This window comes from Trachypithecus francoisi, unplaced genomic scaffold (assembly GCF_009764315.1).
Source record: "Trachypithecus francoisi isolate TF-2019V2 unplaced genomic scaffold, Tfra_2.0 Lachesis_group14, whole genome shotgun sequence".
In the NCBI taxonomy this organism is placed as follows: domain Eukaryota; kingdom Metazoa; phylum Chordata; class Mammalia; order Primates; family Cercopithecidae; genus Trachypithecus; species Trachypithecus francoisi.
In genome coordinates, this window is record NW_022681459.1 from 8,025,668 (window position 1) to 8,050,674 (window position 25,007).

The 25,007-nt window shown below is 32.3% G+C and overlaps 1 protein-coding gene across 2 annotated transcripts in view; it reads left to right on the forward strand.

Moving 5' to 3' along the window:
* The window catches only part of NCAM2 (neural cell adhesion molecule 2), a 572,054-nt gene that overhangs the window by 518,354 nt on the left and 28,693 nt on the right, over positions 1 to 25,007 (forward strand). For both annotated transcript variants that reach the window (XM_033232201.1, XM_033232204.1), the window contains one exon: positions 20,386 to 20,590. In XM_033232201.1, coding sequence (XP_033088092.1) covers positions 20,386 to 20,590 — 205 coding nt within the window. The remainder of the gene's footprint in view (positions 1 to 20,385; positions 20,591 to 25,007) is intronic.

Here is a 25,007-nt window from a genome sequence, read left to right on the forward strand (position 1 = left end):
ATTTTAAGTGTGAACTAATCTAATATTGGTTTTATTGAATTTAGATGTATTGAAAGCTCTGAAACTATGTATGCTTAAGTTAAATTCAGTTATTCTTTTTTACTTCATTTTAGTTAGTAAAAATATGTTACACACTAAAAAGAATGCATAACAATGATACATAAAACTTCCTTTTCAGAAAATATATTTTTATTTTTATTCTGTGTATCTACTGAATAGGGGCCATGACATAAATCTAGCTAGTCTTATTTTTTTCCTAAAAAGTAAGCAATTAAAACTACCTTTTTAAATAGTGTACACAATTCATGTACCTCCTTCAAGAATATTTTTCTCTCACATTTTCATTGATGTTATGTATAGCGCTTCTGTTTTAAAGTATTTCTGATCATTTTAATTGCATTCGTTTTCATCGTAGCTTATTTTCTTGAAAAAAAGTATGTTATAAGTGTATTGTCCTCAGTATCATCTTATTTAAAACCCTCAACATAATATCCAGCACTTTGTGTAATCCTATGCATGTGTTTCATAGTATATTAAATGTCATTTTATTTTCTGTACCTCTGTGTCTCCATTGTTGTAATAAAGAAAACTGAGGAAAAGCTTTGTTATACGTGTTTTCTTTATTACTGGTACAACCTTTTTTGTCCTTGTTGAGTGTTGTCATATCTAACTTGATCAAATTTAACATAAACATTTATTTACTTAGGAACAGGTAATAAACTTATACTCATTAAGTTTTTCAATTTTTGGATAACCCATACATCATCAGCAGATTCATCACAATTGTATATTATAAAAATAATTTGGTGACAATATCAAACATTGTTACTTCCATTGTAAACTTGTTCTAGTGTCTTCATAAAAACATTGATCTCTGGTGGGAGGCCAAAATAATCATATATTTCAATAAAGCACATGAACATAATTAATAATTTCAGTAATGTAAAGATTATTAATTAATCTCCATTGCTAGCAAAAGTCCATAAAGGAAATATAAACACGTAAAGTGATTTTTCTCCAATTCCTTTGGTTCATCCACTACAGTCCTTTCTTTTGTTTTGGACACCAAATGAATAAAGTTGCAGAAAATGATTAACATTCTGTGCTTATCCACTGCAAAGGTATGAAACAAAAATAGTAAGAGTTGAAATTTTGGAATAATACTATAAGTAATATAAAATTATTTAATTAGCTTTTATAGTGTAAAAATAACTTTTGGCATAGATATAAACAGAAAAGTCATATTTTTCTCTTAGAGCAAAATGTTTCATTGCTTGATGAATATAAAATAATGTCAAAATTCAAAAGAGAAAATTATCATTTTCAGGATTTGGATTGTTTTGGAGCATATTTAATTTCTCTTATTCCATGGCAGTCCAGGCTGAAATGTATATTTTAAAATAAACATTATTATACACCTTTTGAGACATGCTTGTGTATATTTCAAAATGAAAATTTTAATACAACATGTATAAGTTTTATATATTGTAATATTTATACTTCTTTTAAATGATACAATAGTTATAGTAGTTTGAAACATACACCAGAACAGTTGTTTCTTTTTATTATTTTCATTTTTATTTTTCCTGAAGCCCCTTGACAATAGGATGATATCAAATGCAAGGTATCTGGGAATTCTTAGGAATTTTTATGATTATTGTTAGAGTAAATATATATTACTTTATTAATTTTGTATTGTCCTACTATTCTGGGCCATTGTGAAGAAACTAAAGAGATTTGAGAAAATCTGAAGCTATTGTAACCAAACCCTATTATTTTATTATATCAACTAACTGAGGATCAGAAAAAGCAAATAGTCATCCACATAGTCAAGCAACTTCGATTCTCAGTTTTCCTCCTATCTTTGTTGTATTACAGTAAATCAAAGTTGGTACCAGTAAATTTCCGGCCTATAAGTTATACGGTCCTATGTGTTAGGCCTAGTTCCTTTGCTATTTTCTTGATTGGATTGTGGAGAGCAACAACAGCAAAAAATCCCTGTGTGTCAGAGGAAAGGCTATGTGTACAGCAACCACAGTTTCTTCCATTCATCACAGTATTTCTATTAGTCAGCTTTTATCCTTCTCACTCAAACTTTTATGTATAGCTGCTTCCCCATGACCAAGGTAAAAAGCATACGTTAAGTTTATGGTTTTCAGTGAATATCAGATTAAATTTTAATCACTTTCTTGTTTTTTACACATATTTTGATAACACCTTACTAAATTATTTATTTACATTGTTGGTAGAGATAGGTAATTTTTAATTAATATAAGATGATATTTTTATTTACTGTCCACTAAAAGTAAGATATTTTCATCTCAATATGCATCCTTTTATTTTAAGAATTCAAAATAAATAGTTTCAACACTTATAATTTGCATAGCAGCTATGTGTTTGTTTCTCTACTGATTTCTTATTTAATATTACAAAGAGAAACAAAATGTTAAAAACAAGTATTCAAGATAGAGGACTTTATTTTCTCTGTTTAAATGTGGTTCAATAAAAAGTAAATTATCTTCAAATTGGCATTTCTGTTTTAAATAATCCATGAACAACACACCTAAATTTTGCTATTGTTTCTAGAATATAATTTCACAATAGCTGAATGGGATATGACTGTCACACGTAATGTGAAATGCAAACTACCCATGGCTCTTGAAAAACATCCTATTTCTTAGTGCCTGTTGGTAGAAAACATTACAATTTGTATGGAATTTTTATATAGTAGCCTGTGACTCATGGTTCCGTCAAATGGCTCAGTCGTGAAAGAAAGTTTCAGTGAGCAGGGAAAAATACTTATCTAAAATAGGCCGTGGTATGGTTCACTGCTGAGTTCTATTACATAAAAACAGGAAACTAAAAACATTTAAAACACCTATATGAGTTACTTCTCACTTAATATGTGGAGTTTTTTTAGTTGTTAAAGGACAGAAAAGTAAAAGTTGTTTTTATAGGAGATCCTCAATCAATCTAGGCATAGTAGCCATTTCCACGCAGGTAATAGAGATATCACCATTGCATGTTTTCCCTTTTCAATACGCTTTAGTTTTTCAAACACTTTTAGATTTACACCAAGATTGAATGGAAACTAGCTGTTCAAAGTAAGCACAGCTCATTTTCATTCTTTTTCTTATGTTAAAATGGAAACTAGGGAGGGCTCCCATTTACCATCTACCCCAGTCAGGCATAACCTTCCTGATTATCAATATCTCACACCCAAGTGGTACCTGTTACAGTTGATGAACCCACAGTGGCACATTGTAATCACCCAAAGTTTACGGTTTACATTAGGGTGCATACTTGGTGTTGTATATTTTATGGATTTCAATAAATTAATAATGACCTGTATCACCATTTTGGTACCATACAGAATAAATTCACTGTCCTAAAAATCCTCTGTGTTCCATCTATTCCTCCCTCCTTTCTCCACTAGTTTCTGGCAATCACTGATCTTTTTACTATTTCCTAGGTTTGCCTTTTCCAGAATGTCACTTGGTCGCAATTTTCTATTATGTAATCTTTGCAAATTGACTTCTTTCAATTAGTAATGTGCATTTAAGTTTTCTACATGTCTTTTCATAGTTTGATAGCTGATAGCATAAAATGTCTTAATTTAGATGTATTATATAATAGTAGACATGTATAGGGAACCCTACATGTTTAAAATATGTAGTTTTAATAATGTGGAATTGATGTTTTTCGTATAGCTCTGAGCAGAAATTGAAATATCTAAGATAGCATACAGTGAGTATCTCAAACTGAAAACTGTAAACATCTTAATATATTACCATAGATTCCAAGAAAAATAATAATATATATCTTCTATGTATTTGTCCACATTATTCATTTATTCTGTTTCATGTTTAGAAAACTTAGAAGTTTTATAAATAGGAATCTTATTTTGGAGAAAATTAAACAATTTTGACTTTCAAAAACAAATTATAAAATATGAACTGGAGTATAATCATATAGAGATATGTTTCAATTTTGTAGTATAGTCTAAGAAAATAATTTTCTGTTTGTACAATGAAAATATATTTTTCATTTTCTATATATGGAACAGCCTTTCAATGTTGACAGAAAAATAAAATTGGTCAGGTAGGGGATTAAACAAAGAACCAAATATAAAATTATTCAGTTCTTTTATACTAGCTAATACATGTTTGGGTCATATTCATGCAAATCTTTGAAGCTGCCTTTTCTACTAATCAATAAAAACACTCGTTGTTTTATAGCAAACAAATTGCATCCATCAAAGTCAACCAGACATAACCAAATTTAAACAGTATATGGAAAAGTTTAGAGTTAGTGAGATATAGTAAACATCAAAGGGAGCAATTCAAATGGATAACTAAAGAACACAAAAGATATTTTATATGCTCTTTTATGCCATGTTTGGTGAGCTTTGTGCCAAAATGATCTCAGTTCCAACATACATAATAATTTGAAATGTCAGTGTAGTTAAGATAATAGATATTTTGTTGTGCAAGGACTTTAGATATCTTATAATTCGTCATGGTTTACAGTTGTACCAGATTTATTAAAAGGATATTTTAAAATATTTCTAAAATTTTTAGTACTTTGTAATATTTATCACAAAAGAGCTGTTATGAACGAATTTGTTTTACCCAATATTTTTTTCAAAGTAAGCACAGCTCATTTTCATTCTTTTTCTTATGTTAAAATCTGTTAAAGGATGACAAGAATTTGACAAGTTCTCATCAACATTTCTGTACAAGCATAATAACTTTATATTTTAGTGGCTCACTTGTTACATAAGATTGTTCTAAAAAGATAGCTACAACTGTAAGAGGGATTCTGTAGATATTTTAAAAAGCAGGGTGACCATGGTGGACTACTTAAAACACCATTCCAAAAAAAAAATGTAGAATAGTTATACATAAATATAAACATATATATTATATAATTTCATAGTATTTTTATCTTATTTAGTTTCTTTTTTTTTTTTTTTTTTGAGGCGGAGTCTTGCTCTGTCGCCCAGGCTGGAGTGCAGTGGCCGGATCTCAGCTCACTGCAAGCTCCGCCTCCCGGGTTCCCGCCATTCTCCTGCCTCAGCCTCCCGAGTAGCTGGGACTACAGGCGCTGCCACCACGCCCGGCTAGTTTTTTGTATTTTTAGTAGAGACGGGGTTTCACCGTGTTAGCCAGGATGGTCTCGATCTCCGGACCTGGTGATCCGCCCGCCTCGGCCTCCTAAAGTGCTGGGATTACAGGCTTGAGCCACCGTGCCCGGCCTTTTACTTTCTATTTTTAAAATATACCGATAGACCTTAATTATGTAATGTTAATTCAATAACTAATCACATATAAGAGACTGAGTCTATTTAATTCCTCACCTCTTCAATCCAAACATTATCCAAGGAGTTCTTATTCTTATATGGTGTGTGGAAATGGGCGTGGAATAGGAGAGAAGGAAGACTGGACAGACATTTAACAGTCATTACCATAGCCCAGGCCTCCTCTGGCTCTTTCCAAATGATTGCGGCAGATTCTGCTTCCCTCCGATAACTCCCTACCATCTGTTGGAAAATGATCACAATTTCTAGTTTGTTTTTGGTGCTGTTTGTCAATTTTGATTTGATTGATCTATTTATTTGTTACTGAATTCACTTGTAAACTCCAACTTCTTTAACAGCATCCTTCACCACTAAAATCCCAACGCCCACCAATCACCTCTAATATCCATATATGTTTTCTCATCTCAGAATCACACACAGTTTCATACATCTTTTTTTATTCAAGCCATGTTCAGATTAAAATGGACTCCTTACATCAAATGGGAAGCTGATTCTTATTCTTGAAAACCATCTCAAACATTATTTTCTTTATTATGTTCCCTTGACCATTGACCACTGATTTATATTCTTCTCCCTCCAATCTGCTAACCTCACATTATTTTTTTTTTTGCCAAGAGGTAAACAATAAATTACACTGCATGTTAATTTCTAAATGATGTATCTTACTCTTCCCAATACATTATCGAGTGTACATGTGTGTTTATATATGTGAAATCTATATATATAATATATATATATGAAAACATGCTCTTCAACAAAGTACAGCACAACGATGAACATATAAGTGCACGTGTCTTTTTGGTGGAATGATTTGTATCTTTCAGGTAGATACGTGGTAATTGGATTACTGGGTCAAATGGTAGTTCTGTTTTAAGTTATTTGAGAACTCTCCAGACTGCTTTCCACAGTGGCTGGACTAAGTTGCATTCCCATCAATGGTGTAGAAGCATTTTCTTTTCTCTACACCAGCATGTTATTTTTTGACTTTTTAAAATGATTATTCTCATTGGTGTGAGATATTATCTCCGTGTGGTTTTGATTTGCATTTTTCCGATGATTAATGATGCTGAGCATTTTTTCATATGTTTAATAGCCACTTGTATATCTTCTTTTTGAGAAGTGTCTGTCCATGTCCTTTGTGTATTCTTTAATGGGATTATTCATTTATTGCTAAATGATTTAAATTCCCCATAGATTCTGGATATTGGACCTTTGTAGGATGCATTGTTTGTGAATATCTTCTCCCATTCTGTAGATTTTCTCTTTACCCTGTTGACCATTTCTTTTGCTATACAGAAGCTCTTTAGTTTAATTAGGTCCCACTTGTCTATTTTTGTTTTTGTTGTGATTCCGTTTGGAGATTTAGCCAAAAATTCCTTGCCAAGGCCAATGTCAAGAAGAATATTTCTTAGGTTGTCCTCCAGGATTTTTATAGTCTGAGGCCTTATATATAAGTTTTTATTCCATTCTGAGTTAAGTTTTGTATGGTGAAAGGTAGGGATCCAGATAAAATGTTCTGCGTTGGGCTGGCCAGTTATCCCAGCATCATATATTGAATAGAGAGTTATTTACCCATCGTTTGCTTTTGTTGACCTTGTTGTAGGTGAGATGGTTGTAGGTGTGTGGCTTTACTTTGAGTTTTCTATTCTGTCCAAGAGCAAAAGCATGGAATCAAGCCAGGTGCCTATCAGTGGTAGATTGTATAAAGAAAATATGGCACATCTGTACCATCTAATACTACACAGCCATAAAAATAATGAAATCATGTCCTTTGCAGCAACATAGATAGAGCTGGAGGCCATAATCCTAAGCAAATTAACACAGCAACAGAAAACAAAATATCACATGTTCTCACTTATAACTGGGAGCTAAGCATTGAGCACACATGGACATAAATATGGGGACAGCAGACACTGTGGACTACTAGGGGGTGGGGTATGGGTTAAAAAACTACCCATCAATCAGGCTGTATGCTCACTCTCAGGGTGATACGACTTCCAAACCTCAGCATCATGCATACTCACATGTAAGAAATCTGCACATATACCCCTTACATCAAAAATAAAAGTTGAAATTCTAAAAAGTATACAGTTTTACAATTATAAATGCCATTAATATAATCTACTTGTTCACAGTTCCCCTGTTTTTGACCAAATATTCTCAGTCAGCAACTTTTTCTTGCCCTGAATCAGATATTAAGAAAAAATCAAATAAAACGATACGGTTTATCAGTGCTACCTTTTTACTGTTCCGAATCCCTGATAAACTTCCTAGGATTATGAAGTGATTTGAAGGAAAATTTCCGATTGCCATTGAATTTATTTACAAAACAGTTATTTATATGTGTAACAGAACATTTTGATAAAACATTCAAAATGATTAGAGAATGGAGACTGAGTATTGAAGAATAAGTGTTGGAAAATACATATATCTACCCCTTAAAGAATGAGCATTCTGTGAAAAGAAATGTGGTAGTAAGTAATAAAATGTCTACATCAAGACTGTTCAGCAAAGTACACATAAAATGGTACATTAAAAAGACCTTATCGAAAGGTACCAAAAATAGCCTGAGATGTAAAATATATATAAATAAACATTAGCCTTTTCTTATATATTTAAGTAATGTTGAAAATTGTTGATGAATTTTACTCAGGATTTTTAAAATCTCAAGTGTTCAAATTCCCCAAATAATATGTGGATGCTTTAAATAGTATTGTAAGGGACCAAAAAAGCTGGAAAATTATGTAAAATGATTGTATACAATCTACATCAGCGTATTAATCTCCAACATAAACTTTTATAATTTATTTCTAGATATATAAAGAGTTCCAATGAACTCATTATATACCTATGTGAAAATAGAGTAAATAACGTTTGCATGATTCTAAAAACTAAAAATCCCTCCAACTGGCCACACAACATCCATAAGCTGGTGTAATTTCATAAAACTAAGTGCTGTATTCCTGACTATAATTCAATTTTGATTTTAAATGTTTTTAAGTATTATTATTTTTAATATTCCAAGACTCCTTTTATAGAATTTAGTCTCTCAAAAAGATACTCTTTACAGTTTTCTCTTCATGGATAACAATGCTCTTTTCACAGCGATCACAGCCATTACTAGCATTACATACCTTTTCTTTTCAAATTATTCATTGAAAAATACAGGAGATTACATGTTGTACCCATACAGCTCTCATTCAATTACTTCTGTAAGCAGTTTCATATCTGATGACTGTGAACTTGAGTGAACTTTAAAAAGTTACTAATAAGTGCATTTTGTCAAGGCGCTGAAAGATGTAATGCCTTTTTATAATCTCATGAATATTCTGAGCTGCCCAGAGGGAGCCGAGACATACCGGAGTAAAAGATTGGAACACAAAAGAAGTACAGTCTTTATTTTGGGAAGGTGATTTTGATTCACTTTGTAACAATCTTTTAAAAGTTATAATCTTATGTTTTATTACAATGAAGATGACTTGATCTAAAATATTGGACAAAATAATAATACAATAAATATGTTAATGATCACAAAGATATAATAATGTACTAGGGGCAAAATGAATTATAGAAGAAGAGAATGCCTCCCAAAACTCAGTATCTCCTTATCTCAAAACTGTGCAAAAGCCAAAGTCATACATGAGGGACAATAAGAGCATTTGTAAATTATATGGACTTCCTCCATCTTCACATCAGTTTTAAACAGATGAAGAAAAATTTTAAAGTGGCAGTTAGGAATACAGCAATGACCAAAAACAAAATTTGCTATACAAGAAGTGAACAAATAAAAAAGGAATAATATTAAAAATTTTTTAAACTTGTTGATTCTGGTCACAGTAAAATGGATAGCTAAAAGTAGAAGGATGGAAATGATCTGAAGCCTTAGGCCTTAATGAAGATAACATATTAAACATGAAAACAATAATGTTTTGTTTGTTTGTTTGTTTGTTTGAGACAGAGTCTCGCTCCAGGCTGGAGTACAGTGGCGCGATCTTGGCTCACTGCAACCTCCACCTCCCATGTTCAAGCGATTCTCCTGCCTCAGCCTCCCAAGTAGCTGGGACTACAGGCACGTGCCACCACGCCCAGTTTTTGTACTTTTAGTAGAAACAGTGTTTCACCGTGTTAGCCAGAATGGTTTCGACATCCTGACCTCATAATCCACCCTCCTCAGCTTCCCAAAGTGCTGGGATTACAGGCGTGAGCTACCGTGCCTGGGCAATAACAATAACTTTTAAAATAAAATGTTTATACTTGCTAAAATCTAGGAAGGTTTTGGATAAAAGTGGAGAAGGTCTAGTTTTTTTAAAAAAAATTTCACTAAGCAAATAACAAGTAACAAGAAGCTACTCTAAACTGAATGTTTTTAGAATAATAGGTTTAACAAATGAAATGATAACATGTGTATAATGATTTGGAATTCCCTAAGTACTTTCCTGCTTGAGCCTAAAAGACCATTTTCATTAAGATAACTGGATATGTATATCACCATTCTACCAATAAAGAAACTGAGAATGAAACAACAATATTATTTAGATATTTCCAATTGTATTACATGGGCCACAAAATGGGTGAAAAATATAATTCATCCTGAAGATTTAAAATGTTAGCATTTCCAAGTGCATTTATATTAACTCATCTTTTTATTTATCTGTTTTATAATGTGCATTACATATTTCAACATATATTATAAAATACATACTGTTTATAATTTAAAATAAAAACACTCATCCTGGAAGCATATACTCTTCTCTAGGCATATACCAGAAACAATTTTAAAAGTTTTCTAGAAGGAAGGAAGAATATAAAATTCAATCATGGTTGCTCTTGAGTGTGCTGTTTTTTTTTTTTAATTTTGAATGAATGTCAAATATTACTTTTAATCATCCTTGCTATTGAAATTTGCAATGATTTTTCTCTTTTTTCTCTAATTGATGCAGTTAAAAGAGTATTGACTAGAAATTGGAGACCTCAAAAGTTCAAACATTTCTTTCAAGTGGGGAGTTTTCATGTGAATTAAAATGGAATAAATCTATCCATTTAGGGATGCACTCTAGGTAGCAAAAATGCAAGAGCCCCCCGACCGCCCCAGGTGTGATACAGAAGAGAAACCTGTTCAGAGAAATGGAAATAGTTTTGCATTGTGCTCAGATTGCTAGTATCAGTGGTTCCATATAAAATTCAGTGAATTTTATAAGTTGCATGAATCAAAATTTTCATTTTCCTTTTTTTATACCTGTAATTACAACACACGCAAATATGAACTGAAACTCGTGTTCTTTCAAATATATAAAGATAAATATTTTGGAATAATTTTTTTCTTAACACCCACAAATATATAAAGATAACATATATACATGTATTTCTAATTATCTATGTAGTTTAACTGAGAGAAGTCTATCAAAGTCCAAACATGAATGAATCTTAACTCATTTAAACTATTTTGTAAGTAAGTTTGTGACTAACAAGAGTGGTCTTCCCTGTAGAAAATAGGACATTTCATTAATATAAGACATCTCTCTACACAACTCCATAATGTTGAAGAGTACTATTTTATTTCTTGACAAGTGGCTTCTGTTAAGAAACGTAAAGGATGCTGTTTGGTATCATGCTGGAGGAATATTATGAATACAGTTTATTCTCAATATCCTCACCATTTTTAAAGCTGTGAGCATTTAATTTAAAAAAAATTATTTTTAAACAGTATTTTGCCCACCCAGTCTAGTCTGCTTTGATTGGCTCTTTCTACAATCTACTACACATTGACTCTTTGAACTACATTTTACTCTTTGTATATTCAAGGGAATTCTAGGGAAAATGCCACAAAACAATCATTTAATTTATCAATTTAATATAATATTCAGGTCTATAAGGAACAGGTAATCTTGGTAGACTGCTTGCCTAACATAACACAACAAGAAGCATTGTATAAACCTCAGAAAGGTCCATTGGCTTTTAAATTAGTGCAATGCATTTTTCTTTAAAACTATGTATTTTTTCATGTGTCTGTTGGCTGTATGAATGTCTTCTTTTGAGAAATGTCTGTTCATATCCTTTGCCCACTTTTTGATGGGGTTGTTTGTTTTTTTCTTGTATATTTGTTTGAGTTCTTTGTAGATTCTGGATATTAGCCCTTTGTCAGATGAGTACATTGCAAAAATTTTCTCCCATTCTGTAGGTTGACTGTTCACTCTGATGGTAGTTTCTTTTGCTGTGCAGAAGCTCTTTAGTTTAATTAGATCCCATTTGTCAATTTTTGCTTTTGCTGCCGTTGCTTTTGGTGTTTTAGACATGAAGTCCTTGCCCATGCCTATGTCCTGAATGGTACTACCTAGGTTTTCTTCTAGGGTTTTTATGGTATTAGGTCTAACATTTAAGTCTCTAATCCATCTTGAATTAATCTTCGTATAAGGAGTAAGGGAAGGATCCAGTTTCAGCTTTCTACTTATGCTCATCATCACTCGCCATCAGAGAAATACAAATCAAAACCACAATGAGATACCATCTCACACCAGTTAGAATGGCAATCATTAAAAAGTCAGGAAACAACAGGTGTTGGAGAGGATGTGGAGAAATAGGAACACTTTTACACTGTTGGTGGGATTGTAAACTAGTTCAACCATTATGGAAAACAGTATGGCCATTCCTTAAGGATCTAGAACTAGATGTACCATATGACCCAGCCATCCCACTACTGGGTATATACCCAAAGGATTATAAATCATGCTGCTATAAAGACACATGCACACGTATGTTTATTGTGGCACTATTCACAATAGCAAAGACTTGGAATCAACCCAAATGTCCATCTGTGACAGACTGGATTAAGAAAATGTGGCACATATACACCATGGAATACTATGCAGCCATAAAAAAGGATGAGTTTGCATCCTTTGTAGGGACATGGATGCAGCTGGAAACCATCATTCTTAGCAAACTATCACAAGAACAGAAAACCAAACACCGCCTGTTCTCACTCATAGGTGGGAACTGAACAATGAGATCACTTGGACTCAGGAAGGGGAACATCACACACCAGGGCCTATCATGGGGAGGGGGGAGGAGGGAGAAATTGCATTGGGAGTTATACCTGATATAAATGATGAATTGATGGGTGCTGACGAGTTGATGCGTGCAGCACACCAACATGGCACAAGTATACATATGTAATAAACCTACATTTTATGCACATGTACCCTAGAACTTAAAGTATAATAAAAAAAAATTTAAAAAAAGAAAAAAAAAACTATGTATTATCTCAGAATGTATCTTCCATAATGCAAAATTTTTGCCATAATGTTGACAACATTTCTTACTATTACCAGTATACCTTTGTTAATACAAATATCATATCCCTTATCTCCTTTGTCATGGCTTTTGTTATTCAATGGATGAAATTATATAAGGGAATTTATAATGCTTCCTAAGTAAATGTGGACTTAAATTGAAGTATAATAATTCTAAAGAGTTATATTAATTTTATTAATTCTATTTTAGTAAATTTTTGGCAACCCTTCTGATTCTGCACTATTTTATTAGGCAGTCAATCAATTTTTGTGAAGCATACATGGATTAATGTTCCTTCTATTTTTTTGCTATGTAGCTGCAAAAGTCTTTAGATTATCCAGATGTTTGACTTCTTAAGTAGCTGACAATTCTGACCTAGATGGAGCCCTGCTGCAGAAAGATGCCTGCTCCACCTCTCTCCACACCAGAAATGCAATCAAAACAAGACTAATTGACTGTGTTCTTGTAATTTTTGAGAAATTGCCCTTTAAGTTTCAGTATACGAAATTCAAATATTAAAAATTATAATCATGATAGTTTTACTTCAGTAATTTACAAAGCTATTCAAATCCGAATCAGCAATATTTTAAAAAGTATGCCTATGAAGTCCAACACTGATAATAAATTTCCTAGAAATTGGTAAATGAGAGTAATTAGATACTCTCCAAATATTTACAAAGACTATATCCCCTGGAGGAAACATTTCTACTGCCTGAAGTATTTTATGAGAGAAATTTTGCCTAGTTATTGTGCTTGACTATATTAAGTAAATTTAATGTTTTCAACATTTTGAGACTTTATATTAAGTATTTCTCAAGCCATTTTGAATAGAAGTTAGTGAAACTTTGAACTACATGCCTCTCAAAGAAGATACTTTTTGGGTATGCTTTATAATGGATTTCTAAAAATATTTTTTAAAACTCTAAAGAATGGTTATTAATTCTCTCAATGTTCTTTCAATGTATCAAATTTATTTAGTTGTAGGATTAATGTTCCACTATTTAAATGATTCAAATTTGAGGGAATTTTGAAGAGTATGTTTTAGAATATTCTGAACTTAATTTCATTTCGTAACATTCCACAAAGTATTGTTGAATTCATTTCTATTGACCTTAATCTACAAAGCAAACTGAAACATCCCCCATGATTATATATCACCAGATAGAATTTCAAGTTGCAGGGGATTTTTTTAATCTCCTTTAGTTTTTCCTCATTATATACATATGTATTTGCTATAGACTTATGCCAAAATTTTCCATGTATCATTTAATGTTAGGGAGTATATTGTACTAGAAAGGGTGAAGTAAGAACATATAATTAAGAGTCAAGTAGACTTATCTCCAATGTGGAAAGATATCATATGTAGTAATATCATCAACACCAATCAGAGTTATTTAATGTCTTCTCTTTTCTTTCTTTTCATATGCTTAACCTACTTGCCTTCTGCATCCACATTATCTCTTACGAAAATAGCTACCAGTATTCTGGAAACAGCAACCAATCACCATCTTAGGACTCTTTGAATTTTTTCTCCATGTCTTTATTGCAGCTTTCCATGTCCTGAAATTAATTTTCAATCTACCTGGAGAAGATTATACATGTACATAGAAAAAAGGTTAAATAAAACATTGAACTATATAAGGCGTCAAAAAGCATGGCTAGTTTTACGAATCTAATAGTGGTGTCGGAAAAGCTGGTATTATCAAATATAATACATTTAATGGACAAATAATTTAATATTCCAGTTGGGATTTAATTTATACAACAAAAACATGAAAAGACACATACGGTAATCCCTGCTTTAGCCAGAGATACATTTCAAAACTCTCAGTGGATGCCTGAAACCTCTGATAGTACTTAACCCTACATACACAGATTTTCCTCTGCATACATACCTATGATAAACTTTATAAGTTAGGCTCAGTAAGTTAACAATAATATCTGTTATTAAAATAGAACAATTACAACAATTTGCCAGCATTGCTAATCTTGCTAAAGGGCCATTATTAAGTAAAATAAGGCTTATTGAACATGAACGCTTTGAGATTGTGACAATAGAAGGGCTGAAACAGCTCATAAGTAACCAAGAGGTGGGTGGTGTAGATAACACAGATGTGCTGGATAAAGGAATAATCCGTGTCCCTGTCACAACAGAGAGGAATAGCAAGATACTTCATTGCACTACTCAGAATGGCCTGGAATTCAAACTTTATGAATTGTATACTTCTGGAATTTTCCATTTGATATTTTTGGACCACAGTTGACCATAGATAACCGAAACTACAGAATGCAAAACTGATTAAGGAGGGACTGCTGTATATAAGACATTTGAATGAAGCTTGGTTTCTCGTATTTTAATACTTTGATTTTATGTTTGGCTGAAAATTTGAATGCAATTACATGAAGATATGGGGAAACAGATTTAGTAAGTCAATTTCCAAATGTCATAGGGTTAGAGAAAATGCAGCTCAGAGGGAAACTGATTCTCACAGTTGCTTTTAATAGTAAAATATAAACCAAATATACTTTTAACTTTTTGTTTTCTAAATTATTTATTCTTATGCAATTATGATATGAAGCTCATTTTTCATAACAGCAATATAAAATGATCACTAAAGATGAAGCTTAAAGCAGGAATATAAGTTAGATAAATAATTTATATTGACGTATTTCATTTAAATAGTTAAATACTTGTACCTCCGCTAATAGTAAAGATATATGGATATTGACATTTTTCTATAAGAATAATACATATTTTAATGTATTTGCTGTACTGTATTTTATCCATATCTTTTCATTATTCGAAGGTGAATATCCAAGAAAAGATGTTGACTCTAACACAAGTATAAAAAATATACAACCTGGAGGCCGGGCACAGTGGCTCACGCCTGTAATCCCAGCACTTTGGGGGGCTGAGGCGGGTGGATCACGAGGTCAGCAGATCGAGACCATCCTGGCTAACACGATGAAACCCCGTCTCCAATAAAAATACAAAAAATTAGCCGGGCGTGGTGGTGGGCGCCTGTAGTCCCAGCTACTCGGGAGGCTGAGGAAGGAGAATGGCGTGAACCCGGGAGGCGGGACTTGCAGTGAGCTGAGATCGCGCCACTGCACTCCAGCCTGGGGGACAGAGCAAGACTCCGTCTCAAAAAAAGAAAAAAAGCAAAAAGAAAATACAACTTGGAGTCAATTAGTGATTCGCTTGTACAGTTCTAATTTTAGGGGTTAGTATGTGACTTAGGCCAATGACCTCTCTGGATCTCAGTTTTCTTGTATCTAAATTAGAACTGATAATATTGTTTTCCTACCTTATAAAGTTACCATAAAAATTACACCACAAGTCATAAGTGGAAGTATCCTAATGATCTTAAAAATAAAAAATGGATTTACAATTATTTAAATTATTACTTATGCTCAGGTTTGATTTGCTAAATAATAAAACCACAATTAACTAATAAAAATGAACTTTCTGGATGTTATTGTGAAAATACATCATTAGTAGTTCCTAAATCTTAATGATGTCATTTCATATGTGCTTATGGTTTTATCTGTGAAATATCCAGAGTACAAACAGTGGACTTTTTATGCCAGAGTAAATTGGTGACAGAAAATAATTAGAATATTTAACTTTTAGAGTTATAACAGCCTAATCTCATGAGATATAAGAAAGTATAAGCATTTAAATACATCCTCAAGGTGAAATTTAATATATATAATATGTATATACATATACATAACGTAACTTTCAAAAGACAAAACTTATAAACCTATTTTTAATTTTTTTTTTTTCAGAGAATAGTACATTTGTATATTACTGGGGTACTTGAGAACTTTTGATACAGGCAAACAGTATGTAATAATCACATCAGGGTAAATGGTGTATCCATCACCTCAAGCATTTATCTTTTGTGTGATAAATAATCCAATTATACTCTTGTAGTTATTTTTAAATGCATAATTATTATTGACTGTAGTCACCCTGTTGTGCTATTAAATACTAGATCTTATTCTATTTTCAACATAAACCTATTTGAAGTTCACTTCCATCCTCTGCAATGACACAAAGATACTTATTTTTTCATAAAAATAACTTCGAGTAACCTACAAAAATTGTAATAAGCTTATAAAGTTTAACTTTCTATATATAGAAAAAAGTACTAGCTATTAATATTTTTGCAGTTCTTCACCATAAGAAGATAGGGCTCCTAGGAGGCAGTTATAGTTAAAAAAGAGTAGGATCTTAATCTGATGGGATCAATGACTTGATTAGAAAAGGAAAAGAGAGAGATCTCTCTGAGTCTGTCCCACAAGTCATCACACAGTGAAAAGGAAGCCGTCTGCAAAGCCAGGAAAGGAGCCCTCACCAGAGTCCAATCATGCTGGTACCTTGACCTCATACTCTAAACCGCCATAACTGTTAGGAAATAAATCTCTTTTGTTTAAGCCAAAAAAATGAAGATGTTTTACATATATAATTTTTCTGAAAGCTTTTCTAAAGTTAAAAGTGTAGCACATCATTATACTAGTTTAATGCTAAAAAGGTCACAGAATGAAGTATTTGTCATTTAAAAGCTAACTAGCCAAACCTGAATTATTAAAAAAAATAGTTACTGTAGCCTCAAGAGAATAATCATTACTTAATATGAGATACTTTTCTACTTTAGATTACTGCTGAAAAGATATGTTTACAGAATAGTTTAATGTTTAACATTAGATAATTTTTAATTTAAATATCATTTCTCTAGAATTTTGTAATATTAAAATAATAATTATAAACAATACTTGTTAAATTTTAACTTTGGGCAGTAAGTGCTGGAGGTTAAGTACATTACCACATTCACAGCAATCTTCTCAACCTACCTGTAACCTATTTTTGGTTGTTATTTTTATTATAACTGTTTCCATTTTAATAAAGAGGCGTTTCAGTCTTAGAGATATTAAATGGCTTACCCCAAAAGTTAATGATGGTAAGTGATGAAACCAGACATTTCTTACACCTGATGCAGTGTTTTTAAGAACAAAGCAAGACTCTTCATACATAGGAAAGGTAAATGGGAATTTGTTTAATAAATCAGATATATTGTCATTGATCTATAGGATTTATTGCCTAGAACTATGTCTGCATGTGTGAAGAACGTAAATGAAGTAGCAGAAGAGTGATCAGTTCAAACCAATAGGATCATCAAGTGAATGTGTACACCAGGGCGAAACCACAATTATATATTTTTTTCCAATTTTTTTTTCCTGAGCTTTAGTTGTTGAGTAATGTGCAACATATCTAAAATGAATACATTTGAATATTGAAGAAAATATTGTATTTTCATACAATCAAATATTTTTCATAGGTAAGTTGACTTCACTGTATTGTAATGATAGATTCAGAAGTGAATCATTTATATTAGGAAATGGATAATGGAAGAAAATACATATCACGATTTTTTTAACTGCAAATGGAAATCCTAGTTTGCTTGATATATTATTTTTGTAGCATGAGGAAATAGTTCTTTTCTAAATCATGCATAGAGATATACCTTTGAAAAACTGATATCTAATCTTTGGAATCTCATTCTACACTTGTTTATTGAGATTTTGCAAAATAAAATTAAAAAATTAAATCCCCATGGCTGAAAAAATACGATTCTTTCTCTAGTCATTCCTCAAGCAGTTTCATGTGCAAAGATAATAGTTCTGTTGAAACCAGAAATATTCCTGGATACTAGCTAAGCAATTTTACTAAACTGTCACTATCTAAGTAGCATGTTAAAATTTGGTATAGAAAGGAGATATTGAAATTGACATAAATACATTATTTTTTTCACACTACCTTGTGTTTATTACTAGTTTTTCTTCATGAGAAGCAAAATAACTTCAATAAAAATTATACTTCCTTGGACATGAACGTTCTAAATTTGTTAATTCGGTCCCTAAGCAATTCTCATTTGCCATATCATGATGACATTGTAGAAGTATATTTGCAAATGTGAACCACAAAGTTGCCGGGGTGAAGTGCCAGACCACTATGTCACAAATTGAATGATATTTTTTTTCAAAACTGAGCTGCTTGCTTTTAGAATGATAAAAAAAAAAAAAAAAACTTAAACCTATTTTTGGAAAAATAATAAAGTAATGTAGACTTGACACTCAGTCATCCTACAGAACTAGTATTCAGTCAAGTCTGACATACTCAAAGTCGACCTGCTAGTGGTTGCTTTTGTATGTTAGCAGTTGTTCTGATTCCTTTGGATCACTATTTCTTCAAGTCATTATTAAAATATTAAACCTAAGTTTAAAAATATCACATAGGAAAACTTTGTTTTATATACATATTTTTTCAGGAGTGGTTTTCTCACAACTCAAATTTACATCTATACCTGTATCTGTCGCCTGTGTTTCACATCAGTTACATATTTGAACATGCAGTTACTATGCTGAGTAATAAATGTATTTTGTCATTAAAAAGACTAAACTCGGCCGGGCACGGTGGCTCACGCCTGTAATCCCAGCACTTTGGGAGGCCGAGGCGGGCGGATCACGAGATCAGGAGATCGAGACCATCCTGGGTGAAACCCCGTCTCTACTAAAAAAACAAAAAATTAGCCGGGCGTGGTGTCAGCACCTGTAGTCCGGCTACTAGGAAGACTGAGGCAGGAGAATGGCGTGAACCTGGGAGGCGGAGCTTGCAGTTAGCCGAGGTCGCGCCACCGCACTCCAGCCTGGGAGACAGAGCGAGACTTCATTTCACACACACACACAAAAAAAAGACTAAACCGTTATGCAAGCTAATTTTTAACATATGTGTTAAGAATCATTTTGAATGCCTATAAATTATGTTTCTTTTTCTTCTAGATAATACATTATCATCAGTTTAATTTATTTCTTTTCATTGTCCTTATTTTCTGATCCATATTGTTATAGCTGTGGAGTCTACCCACAGATTCTACTACAAACACGTAACACTTGATTCATCTTCATTACTACTTGCTGCACTTGACATTTCAATTTTATCAGTCAGAATACTTCACCTTCCTCCCATTCGCCTCTTTCCCGGTTACTTTCTTTATGTCTTTTGGGATTTCCTGCAACCATATACCAGAGAAAAGTGGTTTCCATCTTCTCCTACCTTCTCATGATAGGAACTAACAAAGGGTCATAAATACCATAGCTATGAAAAGCTGCCTCTAATCTAACATATTTGTTAAAATATTAACTGGAGAAATACAGGTAATCCATTTCTTGCAAAATGATGATTCCTACAATATTCATAGAAAGGTATATTTAAATACATTCTCTGGTAAAGCAAAGCGCTCAGAACCATCCATTTACAAGTTTAACTTTTAAAACTAACATAATCTCATACAGAAGATCTATTTAACACTTTTTGCAGAAGTTTTGACTATAATTTTCTTTTAACATTGTGATGATCTATTAATGGGTGTCATTTTCTGATAAAGTACATTTAGGGATATGATAATATTCATTATCTTTCCCACAGGGATTCAAGAACTGTATTTAAAAAAGAAGTACTTAGACACTTTTCCTTTGTTAATAAAAAAAAAAGTTTGAAAAAGATAGTCACATAATTAACATATCAATTGCTTAAAATATTTGAAACAAGGGAATAGGTGTCAACAATCATGAAATTGAATTCTGCCAGTTACTATGACTTTATTCTGTCTCTTGAATTATTGGATAAGATTTATTTTAAAAATAATCATCTAATATTTTCTAATTTAGGGGTTTAATACTTTATTTTTATTTTTATTTTTTTGCTTTTTAAGACACGCTTTTTAACGGTCTTGGTCTTGGAGCGGTCATTGGCCTGGGAGTTGCTGCACTTCTTCTAATTCTTGTGGTAACAGACGTCAGCTGCTTCTTTATTCGGCAATGTGGGTTGCTGATGTGCATCACTAGGAGAATGTGTGGAAAGAAAAGTGGCTCCAGTGGCAAAAGTAAAGAACTCGAAGAAGGAAAAGCTGCATACCTGTGAGTATCAAGCATCTACATCATGTCATATTCAACAAGTGCCACAGTCAAGCTTGAGGGCTTTACCTGAGGGCTTTTTTTTGAAGTAGGGTAGAGTTTGATTATGCAGCATTGGACACTGCAGTGCCTGCTCTCTGACCTTAAAACTATGTATCCTTAAATATAACATAGAGCAAAGTGACTTTGACAACAGTTTATTCAAAATTAAACCTCAAAATGGGAGCTTCACTGAAAAGAATCACTGCCATGATTTACAGATGATAAACATATAGATGAATGGACAGTTGTGCAAATGTATTCCGTTTTGATTTACCCCACTGGTTTTGTTTATATTAAATAAAAGAAAGGCTTCAAAAATAATCTGAGCTAAAAACTCAATTGAACTGAGTTAAAAACAACAAAATTATGGCAACTTCTACAAATGTAAGATGTGACTACAATAGGCTTCATGATTTTTTGTATAGAAAATATTACATGTGCTATAAAATACAGTATTACAGATTCTAAATATACTATTCTAAAATTTGATCAAAAGTTAATTACATTTTAGAATTTGGAGGTCTCTGTGTAGTTCTATTTACTTAAGCAGAACATAATTTTCAAGAAAATATGTAGATCGATTTTTTAGAAAATTATTTTGTCCTGTAAAAGGGAAATTTCGATGTTTTAGTATTTCCATTTTGTTTTGTTTGTCTTTACATAGTTATGGATCTAATTTTGAAAGTAGAATATGATCAATGCAAAAAATTCAGCAAGCACAGGAAATCCTACACAAGCATATATACACACATTTGTGTGTTATGTGTAGGTTTGTATACATGTACATGTGTGCGTTAAACACAGCAATCAAAAAATAAACAGTCTTAAGAGTTCAGGACATTCCCTTTACTATTATTTTTAACCTTAAGTCCTGTCTACTGCATACTTTTTCTAACACATACAAAAGTGCTGAAAGACTTTACAACAAACAACCATATACCAACCAGGTGGGTTCCACAATTAACATTTTGGGATATTTTGTCATATGTTTATTCATACTTGAATCCATTATATTTTCTTGAATTTCAAAAAATCAACACATAACCCCCACATAATTCAGCTTGCATATCATTACATAGAGTCTAAAATGTGTTTTCATTTAAGTAAAGCCACAGAATGAAATGCACCAAATGTTTCAGTTGAAGAGTTTTGACAAATGTTTTTATATGTGAAACGCAAAACCGTATCACAATTCAGAACCTTACCACCACTCTCTGGAAGTTCTCTCATTTCCTTATCCAGTCAACTCACATTAACCTCCCCCACCCAGGCAACTACTATTTTTCACCACAGATAGTTTTTGCTTATTTTGGAACTTCGTATAAGTGGATTCGTACGATGTCTATACCCTTCTGTATCTGACATCTTCAAAAATGTTGTATTAAGACCATTCATGTTTTGTATTTCAAGGACTGATTCTTTTTTAGTGTTGAATAATTTCTATTCTTTTTCTATGCATATAGGGAAGCATGGAAGGTCTCATACTGTTTTATAGACTCATTTGTCTTTGCTTTATCATATAATTTTGTTCCATGGTGTCATTTACACCTTAAATTTTAAAGATACTACTTTTATTTGAAAAGTTTTTACTTGAAAGTTTTTGCTTTTAAAATATATGCCAAAATAGATATCTTTTTTACATATTTTTCTATTTTTGCTAATTGTTTTCACATTTTTACTCTCACAGAAGTATAATATTCAAAAGGGCTTAGCTATTATCAGTGTACAGTTTAATAAATATTGACAAGCTAAGCATGCCAATTTTTAATCCTCAAATCAAGAAAAAGAACTTTATTATTTACATCTCCTTTCCTGTCCCTATTTAATCTCATGCTAAGCATTATCCTGACTTCATAGCACCATAGATTAGTTTTTCCTGTTTTTGTACTTTACATAAATGAGTTTATACTTGTTGGCTATGGGATATTTTGATACGGGCATACAATATGTAGTGATCAAATCAGAGTAATTGTGGTATCTATCACTTCAAACCTTTATCAATTCTTTGTGCTAGCAACACATTCCAATTCTACTCTTTTAGTTATTTTTAAATATGTGATAAATTATTTTTGGCTATTGTCAATCTACGGGCATACAATATGTAGTGATCAAATCAGAGTAATTGTGGTATCTATCACTTCAAACCTTTATCAATTCTTTGTGCTAGCAACACATTCCAATTCTACTCTTTTAGTTATTTTTAAATATGTGATAAATTATTTTTGGCTATTGTCAATCTATTGTGACACCGAATATGGAATCCTATTCATTCTATCAAACTGTGTTTTTATACCCATTAACTGTTCCTACTTACTCCCCCATTCCCCCTTCCTTGTTACCTTTGCTAGCCTCTGGTAACAATTGTTCTTTTCTCCATGAGTTTAAGTTGTTGTTGTTGTAGCTCCCACATATGAATGAAAACACACAATATTTTTCTTTCCGCAACTGACTTATTTCTCTTAACAATTTTCTCCGGTTCCATCAATGTTTCCACGAATGATTTTCCACTGTGCTTGTACCAAATTTTCATCCGTTCATCATCCACGGATGGACACTTAGGTCAATTTCATGTCTTAGCTATTCTGAATATTGCTGTAATAAACATGGGGGTGCAAATGTCTCTTCAATCCCTTTTGTACATATACCAAGCAGAGGAATCACTGGATCATATGGTAGTTTCTATTTTTAGTTTTTTGAGGAACTTTCATGCTGTCCTCCATAGTGACTGTATTAATTTACATTTCCACTAATCCACAAGTGTATAATGGTTTTCATTTCTTCACATCTTCATCTGGATTCATTATTGCCTGTCTTTTGGATAAAATCCGTTTTAACTGGGATGAGATGATATCTTAGAGTTTTGATCTGCATTTCTCTGATGATACTGAGCATCTTTTGTATACTTGTGGCTATTTGTATGTTGTCTTTTGAGAGAAATGTCTATTCAGATCATTTGCTCGTTTTTGATTGGATTATTTGTTTTGTTTTGTTTTCTGTTGAGTTGTTTGAGTTGCTCATATATACTGGTTATTAGTTCCTTGTCAGATGAGTACTTTGTAAACATATCCTCCTATTCTGTGGGTTGTCTCTTCACTGTGTTAATTGTTTCCTTTAGTGTCAGAAGTTTTTCAGCTTGGTGTGACCCTATTTGTCTGTGTTTGCTTTGTTTGTGCTTGAGGGGTATTACTCAAGAAATGTGTGCCCAGATCAATGATTTGAGGTGTTTCCCCCATGTTTTCTTCTAGTACTTTCATAGATTTGGTCTTCGATTTAAGTCATTATTCTGTTTTTATTTGTTCTTTGTATATGGCAAGAGATAGGGGTCTACGATCATTCTTCTGCATATGGATGTCCAGATTTCCCAGTACCATTTATTGATGAGACTTCCCTATCTCCAATGTATATTCTTGGCAGCTGTGTTAAAAATAACTCTACTGTAAATGCCTGGGTTTGTGTCTGGGTTCTCTATTCTGTTTCACTTGGTCTGTGTGTCTGTTTTTATGCCAGTAACATGCTTTTTGTTTATTATACCTCTGTAGTATAATTTGAAGTTAGGAAAGCTGGCTCTTCTGGGTCTTTTGTGTTTCCATATACATTTTATGACTTCTTTTTCTATTTCTGTGAAGAATGTCATTGGTATTTTGATAAGAATTGCATTGAATCTGTAGATTTCTTTGGGTAGTATGGACATTTTAACAATATTTATTCTTTTAATCCACAAAATAAAATACCTTTTAATTTTTGTGTCATCTTCAAGTTTTCATCAATGTTTTATCATTTTCATTGTAGAGATCATTTACTTCTTTGCTTAAGTTCATTCCTAGGTATTTCAACTTATTTGAGCTTTTATAAATGGGATTACTTTATCAGTCTATTTTTCAAATTGTTTCCTGTTGACATGTAGAAATGTTACTGATTATTGTATGCTGATTTTGTATCCTGAAACATTACTGAATATATTTCTTTGTTCTAATAGTTTTTTGGTGGAGTCTTTAGCATTTTCTAAATATAAGGTCTATCATCATAAGAAGGATTATTTGATTCCTTCCTTTCCACTTTGGATGCGTTTTATTTCTTCATCTTTCTTAATTACCCTGGCTAGGACGTCCAGTACTATGTTAATACCAGTGGTGAAAGTAGACATCCTTGTCTTGTTCCAGATCTTAGAGGAAAGACTTTCCATTTTTCCTGGTTCAGTATGATACTAGCTGTAAATGTGTCATATATGGCTCTAATTGTCTTGAAGTATCTATGTTACTTGTATACCCAGTTTTTTGACAGTTGTTATCATGAATTGATGCATTTTATCGAAAGTATTTTCAGCATAAATTGAAATGATTATACATTTCATTTTGCTTACATTCTGTTGATATGATGT